At 42.7% G+C, this 9,984-nt stretch overlaps 1 protein-coding gene across 3 annotated transcripts in view; it reads left to right on the top strand.

Moving 5' to 3' along the window:
* The window catches only part of oca2 (oculocutaneous albinism II), a 526,553-nt gene extending 516,855 nt beyond the window's left edge, over positions 1-9,698 (top strand). For all 3 annotated transcript variants that reach the window (XM_043692287.1, XM_043692289.1, XM_043692288.1), the window contains exon 24: positions 9,155-9,698. In XM_043692287.1, the coding sequence (XP_043548222.1) occupies positions 9,155-9,242 (88 nt within the window). In that variant the 3' untranslated portion in view covers positions 9,243-9,698. The remainder of the gene's footprint in view (positions 1-9,154) is intronic.
* Positions 9,699-9,984: the final 286 nt, after the last annotated feature.

Raw genomic sequence — 9,984 nt, 5'->3', positions numbered from 1 at the left:
TCCTTGCCTTTCCAAATATATGTACATCCTATCCCTCAGGATTCCCACCAACAACTTGCTCACCACCAAGGTCAGGCTCTCTGGTCTATAGTTCCCTGGCTTGTCTTTACTGCCCTTCTTAAACAGTGGGCCCACGTTTGCCAACCTCCAGTCTTCCAGCACCTCAGCTGTGACTATTGATGATACAAATATCTCAGCAAGAGGCCCAGCAATCACTTCTCTAGCTTCCCACAGAGTTCTCGGGTACACCTGATCAGGTCCTGGGGATTTATCCACCTTTAACCGTTTCAAGACATCCAGCACTTCCTCCTCTGTAATCTGGACATTTTGCAAGATGTCACCATCTATTTCCCTGCAGTCAATATCATCCATATCCTTTTCCACAGTCTTGATTGCCCTGTGATAGAAAGGATATTATTATATTGAAAAGTGTGCAGAAAAGAGTTACCAGAATGTTGCAGGGATTGAAAGGTTTGAATTGTCAAGAGAGGCTGAATATTCTGGGACTTTTTTCACTGAAGAGTTGGAGGTTGAGGGATGACTTTATAGAAATTTGTAGAATCATGAGGGACATAGGTAAGGTGAATAGCAAAGATCTTTTCCCTAGGGTGGGGGAGTTCAAAACTGGAAAGGATAATTTTAAGATGAGAGGAGAAAGATTTAAAAAGGACCTGAGGGGCCCTTTTTTCATGCAGAGGGTAGTTTGAGCGTGGAATGAACTGCCAAGGGAAATGATAGATACATTTACATTTAGAACATTTGTACAGGTATATCAGTAGGAAAGGTTTGGAGGGATTTGGGCCACGTGCAGGCAAATGGGAGTAGCTTATTTTGGGAAAGCTGGTTTTTATGGACATATTGGACCAAAGCGTCAATTTCCGTGCCATTTGATTCTATGATGTGATAATGTATTTTGTACTTTGCAGGATTCTCCATTTAGACCAGAGTGGGCCAATAGCAACATCTGCCCTTAATTGGGATCTTCCTTTTATTATTTAAATCTTGCATACAATCTTGGTCGCCTTACTTGAGGAAGGATGTAGTTGCACTGGCAGCGGTTCAGGGGAGGGTCACCAGATTGATTCCAGAGATGAGGGGTTTGCCTTATGAAGAGGGATTGAGCAGTTTAGGCCTATACCTTCTGAAGTTTAAAAGAATGAGAGGAGATGGAGAAAATGCAAAAAGGGGTTGACAGAGCAGATGTAGAAAGGAAGTTTCCTATTGAGAGAATCTAAAACTTGTGGTTCTAGTTTTAGGATAAGGGGGAGCAGATTTAAATCAGAGATGAGGACAAATTACTTCTCTCAAACGGTCATGAATTTGTTGAATTCTTTACTCCAAAGTGCAATGGATGATGGGACATTCGGTAAATTTAAGGGGAGATGGACAGATTTTAAATGAATAATGGGTTGAAGGGTGATGGAGAGTGGACTGGGAAATAAAATTGGGGCCAAGGTGAGATCAGTCTATTAATATTGATGATCCTATTGTATAGTGGAATAGACATAAGGGGCTGAATTGCCTACTCTTGCCCCTCGTTCTTAACTTTCTTATAATATCCACATCCCCAAATCCCTTAGTCTGTACTGCACTTTGTTCACTGCTATGCTGGATTACCACTCAGACTGGAGATGATTTTTAGCAACCATCCAGGAGCAATTTATTTTAGTTGAAGACAATCAGAGTTGTAATCATGTAGAAATCAACAAAAGTATTCAGAGAGCCAGCAACATACCATAGACATGGTTGGCTAGTTGCAAAATTAATATTGACCCAAATGTCTATTCTGGATATTGAGAGCCCAGACAGAGAGTCGAAACGTGTCGCGCTGGAAAAACACAGCAGGTCAGGCAGCATCTAAGGAATTGTAGAGTCGATGTTTCGGGCAAGAGCCCTTCATCAGGAATGGGCTTATGCCTGAAACATCGATTCTCCTGCCCCTCAGATGCTGCCTGACCTGCTGTGCTTTTCCAGCACCACACTTTTCGACAGAGACCAGACACACCCTGTTGGGTGCTCTCGGCAATCCCAATACACAGACTACATTGTAATTCCCCCAGATGTTGAAACTTCCAAAGAACAAATACCTGTCATCTTAAACCCTCTGGAAAAAATCCCCAAATCTGAGTGAGAGCTAGAGACTTAGTGGGATTAAATCATTCTCCCATTCTTAGTTAACTATAACATTGATACCCCAATCACTCATACTGACCCTCACGGTCACTACGTTGACTTCAGTCTCCCGACTGTACCCTTGTCTTGCAAAACCCCAACCAACTCTCATAAATGCCAATGGACCCAACTTCCAACATGCGGCCCCTCTGTCTGTGCCCCAACCTGAGCACCCCCTCCCCCTGTCTTCCCTCACCCCCTTTTCCCCAACATCGACACATCAGCACCCACCCAGATCTGACAGCCCCAGATCCAGCAGGAACCATAAGTGCCCGCCTGCTGTTTACATGATCTGGTTGTAGTGGAGTTATTCACCTGCTATGTTAGTGATGGCAGTGTTTCATTTACAAAAGAATACCAAGTCAAAACTCAATCGTATTCCAGCACTATGACCTTTCAGTTTTCTTATGTTCATTATCTGCTGTACTAATACTGTCAATGGGAATGATTCAGACAGTGGGGGGATATTTATTGTAATCTTCCAACTGGGTGATTAATTGACTGAACTGTTCAGGACACCTCATTAATATCTCCAGCACTGTTCAACATCAATCTCACCAACTCTGCATTGCTTTGGACAAGTTTTCCTTCACTCTGGAATAAATAACAGATTTTAGAGCTCACAAAGGCACTGTCCTTTTAGCAGAGATAAACTTGTTTTTTTATATACTATAGTAAGAAACAAATTACCTGAGAGTGCTTTTCCACTGCATTGAATAGCCCACGTTTATCTTTCACTTTTTTTCATTTTTTTCCTGCAATTGATTATTTAAAAGCCAGAAGAATCATACTCACTGTGAACATTTTTGTAAGCAAAAGGCTGAAACTCACGCCCTTGTTGCCTAGGAGATGCCAATTGGTGAGGCGATAGAACCCTGCAGTGGAATTAGAAATATTTAGAACAGTGCCAGTGGAGGAAAAATCCTCTATTCTTTACCATTGACAATCTCAGCACAAAAAAAACTATATGAATAATGTTGAGGATATTTTTAGCTCATTTGTAACACAAATATGGTTTAACTGAATACGTGAAAGCTTGTTTAAAGGACATAAACTGCCTTGGTGTGAACACACTTGGATTATAAAACATGACACAATTATTGTACATCGCCTTGACAGGACAATTCAGAAGTGTTCCTTTTACATATATGGCTTCTCTTAAAACAGTGAGCCCTCCCATTAAAAGAAAAGGGAGTCACGCCCACACTGTAGGGTTGATGGAGTGCAGGTGTGTGGAAGGTAGCATGATCATGAGCAGGCATGTGACGTGTGGAGAGGGGGATTCAGGTAGAGAATATCAGCTGGTGAGGGTGGGTGGCTGGAGGCTGTGCCACTGATGGTGGAGCCAAAGCATGAGGAGAGAAGGTGCCATAGCTAGAAGAGTGAGAGAGGCTTGGCTGGATTGGCAGAGGCTGTGAAATAAGTGCTAAAAGCAGTGACAGGATTTACCTGGGTAACAGAAGATTTGTTGCTTGATCATTCACCCTGCAATGTTTTCAGGTATTCACATTTTTCTCCTTACTCCAGTTTCACTTGACGTCATTTTACAGATCCAAGTTTTGATATTTACCGAGGTTGGTCCTGTGAGCAAGAGGAAAGAAAAAGTTCAGGGAGTCCAGAACTCCAGGATTCCTTGCACAAAGGCATGCTAAATATGGAGCATGCAGCGCAGTGCAATATTAATATGACCAACTTGATTCATGAGATCAGATTAATCATCCCAACTCCCATTCACCAGTCCCCATCATTTGGCAATAAAACAGAGAACAGAGAACAGTTCAGCCCATGATGTTGTGCCAAACATGATGCCAAATTAAACTAATCCCTTCTGCCTGCCCATGATCTATATCCCGCCATTCCTTACATGTTCATATGCTATTCATATTCAGTCTTTTAAATGCCCCTATCGAGTCTGCCTCCACCACCAAACCACATTCCAGACTCCTACCACTCTCTGTAAAAACCTTGCCCCTCACATCTCCTTTGAACTTTCCCCTCTCACCTTAAATTCACGCCCCTGGGTTTTAGACATTTCAACTCTAGGAAAAAAGAAGAGTCTGACCGCCAACCCTATCTATACAGCTCATAATTGTATAGGCTTCTATCAAGTCTCCCCTCAGCCTCCACCACTCCAGAGAAAACAACCCAAAGCCTCTTTTTATAGCTCAAACCCTCGACTCCAGCAACCTGGTCAACTTCTTCTGCACCCACTCCAAAACTTCCACGTCCTTCCTGAAATGTGGAGAACTGAATTGAAACCAATACTCTAAGTGTGGCCGAACCAAAGTCCTATAAAGCTGCAACATGACAGCCTGACTCTTGTACTCAATTCCTCGACCAATAAACAAGCATGCCATATGCCTGCTTTGCCACCCTATCTGCTTGTGTGGCCACTTTCAGGGAGCTATGGACTTGAGCCCCAAGATCCCCCGTGCGTCAATGCTGTTCAGGGACCTGCCATTAACTGTATACTAGCCCTTACTATTTGATCTCCCACAGTGCAGCACCTCACACTGACCTGGATTAAACTCCATCTGCCATTTCTCCACCCATACATGCAACTGATCTATATCTTGCTGTATCCTTTAAAATCCTTCTACACTATCCACACCTCCACCAATCTTTGTATCATCTGCAAACTTACTAACCCATCAAGCTACATTTTAACCAAGTTATTTATATATATCACAAACAGCAGCGGTCCCAGTATGGATCCCTCCAGAACACCACTAGTCACGGATCTCCAACCATGAAAAGCACCCTTCCACTATGACCCTCTGCATTTTATGGGCATTGCCAATTCTGAATCTACACAGGTTTCTCCAGTTTCCTCATTTCCCCTCCCCCCACCTTGTCACAGTCAAATCCCTCGAACTCAGCACCGCCTTCCTAACCTGCAATCTTCTTTCTGACCTCTCCGCCCCCACCCCACTCCGGCCTATCACCCTCACCTTTACCTCCCTCCACCTATCGCATTTCCAACGCCCCTCCCCCAAGTCCCTCCTCCCTACCTTTTATCTTAGCCTGCTGGACACACTTTCCTCATTCCTGAAGAAGGGCTTAGGCCGAAATGTCGATTCTCCTGTTCCTTGGATGCTGCCTGACCTGCTGCGCTTTTCCAGCAACACATTTTCAGCTCTGAATCTACACAGTCAAGTCACCGGGGATTCCATGCATCTTAATCTTCTCGATGAGACTATCATGAGGGACCTCACTGTCAACCTTCCTAAAATCCACACAGACAGCATCCACTGCTCCACCCTCATCAATCAACTTTGTCACTTCCTTGAAAAGTTCAATCAAGTTATACAAAGCCATGCAGACTGTCCCTAATTAGGCCCTGCTTTTCCAAATGCACGTAAATCTTATCCCTGAGAATTCTCTCCAATAGCTTTCCAACCACCAATGTGAGACTCATCGGTCTACAGTTTCCTGGATTATCCCTATTTCCCTTCTAAAACAGAGGAACAACATTAGCTACTCGCCAATCCTCAAAAACATTACAATGAATCACCAAAGTTTTAAGGGTATTCAGCCCATTGTATCTGAATTGGCTGTCCATATCAGTATCAAAACTTAATACCACACCTTTGCATTTATCCCCCACACATTGTTTCTGTTTAAATAATCATCAAATGCCCTTATGAATGCCTGAATTGAACCTCTCTCCACCACATATCCTGGCAACATATTCCAGATCTGAACCACATAGAGTCAGAGAGTCATAGAGATGTACAGCACGGAAACAGACCCTTCAGTCCGACTCATTCATGCCAACCAGATATCCTAAATTAATCTAGTCCCATTTGCCAGCACTTGGCCCATATCCTTCTGAACCCTTCCTATTCATGTACCCATCCAGATCCTTTTAAATGCTGTAATTGTCCCAACCTCCACCACTTCCTCTGGCAGCTCATTCCATACACACACCATCCTCTGCATGAAAATGTTGCCCCTTAGGTCTCTTTTAAATTTCTTCCCTCTCACCCTAAACTGATGCCCTCTAGTTCTGGACTCACCCACCCCAGAGAAAAGACCTTGTCTATTTACGCTACCCATGCCCTTCATGATTTTATAACCCTCTATAAGGTCACCTCTCAGCCTCCAATGCTCCAGGGAAAACAGCCCCAGCCTATTCAGCCTCTCCCTATAGCTCAAACCCTCCAAACCTGGCAACATCCTTGTAAATCTTTTCTGAACCCTTTCAAGTTTCACAACATCCAGGAGACCAGAATTGTACACAATGTTCCAAAAGTGGCCTACCAATGACCTCTATAGCCACAACATGACCTCCAACTCCTACACTCACTACTCTGATCAATAAAGGAAAGCATACCAAACGCCTTCTTCACTATCCTATCTACCTGCAACTCGACTTTCAAGGAGCTATGAACCTGCACTCCAAGGTCTCTTTGTTCAGCAACACACCCCAGGACCTTACCATTAAGTGTATTAGTCCTGCTCTGATTTGCTTTTCTAAAATGCAGCACCTCGCATTTATCTAAATTAAACTCCATCTGCCACTCGTCAGCCCATTGGCCCATCTGATCAAGGTCCTGTTGTAATCTGAGGCAACTTTTCTTGCTGTCCACTACACCTCCAATTTTGGTGTCATCTGCAAACTTACTAACTATACCTCCTATGTTCACATCCAAATTATTTATATAAATGACGAAAAGCAATGGACCCAGCACCGATCCTTGTGGCACTCAAATGGTCACAGGCCTTCAGTCTGAGAGGCAACCCTCCATCACCACCCTCTGTCTTCTACCTTTCAACCAGTTCAGTATCCAAATTTGTTGAATGAAACAGTATTTTCTTACCTCATGCTTGCTTCTTTTGCAAATATCATTGTATCTTTGTTCTCTTGTTCTTGATCAATTTGCAAGTGAGACCAGTTTCTCTGTTTACTCGATCCAGCCCCCTCGTGATTTTGAAAACGTCTGTCAGATCTCCTTTTAGTCATCCACTTTCCAACCATATCGATTCACAGTTCCTCTCTGACAAAAGCTAAATGCTGCTGAGGTTTCTCCAGCATTCTCTATTAGTGTCTGTTTCCTATCTCTCAGCCGATTTTGTATCTATGTTGTGACTGCCCCTTTTATAACAAGTGATAACGTCTCTCAGAAGTCTGTTGTGTTCCTCTGTATTGAAAATGGAACCGACTGGATTGAAGTTGGAGATTTTCAAATGTTAGCATCCCATCTGATCTAAATCCCACGCACATTTTGCTGGTTACATTGCCCCTTGCTTGTTCAGTTCCAACCATGATGATACATCCATTCTGCCAAACTTTCTGCTTTATATCTCAAATGAGCATCCAGAGTACTTCTTAAGCTGACTCATTCTCTCCTTGGAACCCAAAGAGTATTGTTCAGAATTCCTTTCCCTCAGAACCGAAAGACTTTGAGAACCAAGTGATTGTCACTAATATGGACTGTTGAATTGTCTATTTGGATCTGTTCCTTCCAAGTTTCTTGTTGATAAAAACTGAAAGAACTGCAGAGGCTGGAAATTGGAAACAAAACAAAAATGGAAATTGCTGGAAAAGCTCAGCAGATCTGGCAGCATCTGTGGAGAGAAATCAGAGTGAACGTTTTGGGTCCAGTGAACTCTTCCTCAGAACTGTCCACAATCAGGTCACTTTCTCCACCTTCTGTGCTCTATAGAAAACAAGCTGAGTTTAGCCAACCTCTTTCCAATGATGCAACTGAGGTAATGCCCTGGTGAGTATCCTCTACACCCCTTTCCAATGCAATCACTTGATAGCCAGGATGTGGAGGTGCCGGTGTTGGACTGGGGTGAACAAAGTCAGAAGTCACATGACACCAAATTATAGTCCAACAGGTTTATCTGAAATCACAAGCTTTCAGAGTGTTGGAGGGAAGTACAGAGGCACAGATTCCCAGCCCTTTGAGAGAAGAAATTCTTCCATATCTCTATCTTGGGTGCTTCTCTCCACTTCACCTGACAAAGGAGCAGCACTTATGATTTCAAACAGATCTGTTGGACTATAACCTGGTGTCATGTGGTGACTTCACAGTGTAGATGCGGAAAGGTGTGTTTCCCTTGTGGAGTGGCTAGGACCAAAGGGCAGCATCTCAGAATAACAGATCACCCAGTTAAGACACAAATATGGAAGAATTTCTTCCCTCAAAGGGCTGTGAATCTGTGGAACTCTTTCCTGCAGAGGGATGTTCACATGTGTATTCAATGCTGAGATAGACAGGTTTTTATTCAATAAGGGAATCAAGGGTTACAGGGAAAAGTCAAGAAAGTAGAATTGAGGATTATCAGATTAGCTGTGATCCCATTGAATGGAGGATCAGACTCGATGGGCTGTATGGTCTACTTCTGCTCTTATGGGTTTATATATGAATCAGAACTGAGATCTGAGGAAGGGTCACTCAAACTGAAATATTTACTCTGATTTCTCTCCACAGATGCTGCCAGATCTGCTAAGCATTTCCAGCAATTTCTGGTTTTGTTTCTGTTATTGTTGTTATCCTTCATTATTGCTTTTGGAACATGGCTTAGCTTTCTCATGAAAGAATAGGCCATGCTAATGCTAGAAGAGTGTTGCTATCAGTATAAGCATATTCATCACTACCTTTAAGAATGGTAATAGTACATCCAAAAACATAAAATGTAAACTTATCCTTTGGGTCTGAAACTAGCTTCATGGACATTGCTCACATTATAGAAACACAACAATTTTTATTTCTACTTACACTCTGGGAAACTGTTTCATTTCTGCAGTGGATGTACCTACTGCTGTCTCCAGACAGCTTTCTTAGCTCCTGCTGTTTATCCAGATTTCTTGTATTCCTGATTCCCAAAACACGATTGGCATTCAGGAGTTGGTGTCCAAACAAGGGTAGCTTTCTTGTAGAGCAAATCCTTATTGAGAGGTGTCCCATATTGCATTAAATTCTCTTACGGCTTGCCATTAATTATTCTCCTGTCCTTACTTTCCTTTCAGATTGGGCTTTCCGATGATGCTTGTTTCCACAACTATTGGCATGTGCTACCTACTCGTTGTTCATGTTGTACTGGGATGGAACTTGTGAACTGACTTCAAGAGAACAAAGGAGGCGCTGTCCATGGAGGATGATGCTTATTTTCAACAACTTATGGATCATACAATACTGAGCAACGCTGCAAAGCGAACTAACTGTTCAATTCACAGGTTTAACCTATTGACGGGTATTTTTGAGACCATTTACCAACCCTGCCCTGTGCTTGTCTATACATTGTAGCGAGCATGAGTGCAAAGTGTGACATAAAACCAACAACAAGGGAATAATCTTCATGGCAAAAACATCATTACTGTTAAAATCAAATACATTGTTTAAGCAGGGGCTAACTTAAAGGTTGTTAAAAATTACAAATTGTAACTCATTTAAAATCTTCATGTACTACTAGTTCTTTATCCATGTAGTGAACAATTACCCTGAGTGTTACTGATGTTTATGGTCGAAAGGTGTGGTGCTGGAAAAGCACAGCCAGTCAGGCAGCATCCGAGGAGCGGGAGAATCGACATTTCGAGCGTGAGCCCTTCATCAGGAATCCTGAACATTGACTCTTCTGCTCCTCAGATGCTACCTGACCTGCTGTGCTTTTCCAGCACCACACTCTTCGACTCTGATCTCCAGCAACTGCAGTCCTCCTCACTTTCTCCTGTGACTGATGTTTAGTTACCACTAAAAGGCAGCAACTAAAGTTTATATCGAAAAGACAAATATATGCAGGTTATTACAAAAGAATGTGTTCTCAAATATTAAATAAAACCTGTTCTAGCAAACAAAATTA

This window comes from Chiloscyllium plagiosum, chromosome 6, assembly GCF_004010195.1.
Source record: "Chiloscyllium plagiosum isolate BGI_BamShark_2017 chromosome 6, ASM401019v2, whole genome shotgun sequence".
NCBI lineage: Eukaryota > Metazoa > Chordata > Chondrichthyes > Orectolobiformes > Hemiscylliidae > Chiloscyllium > Chiloscyllium plagiosum.
This window is presented reverse-complemented; position numbering and strand designations above follow the sequence as displayed.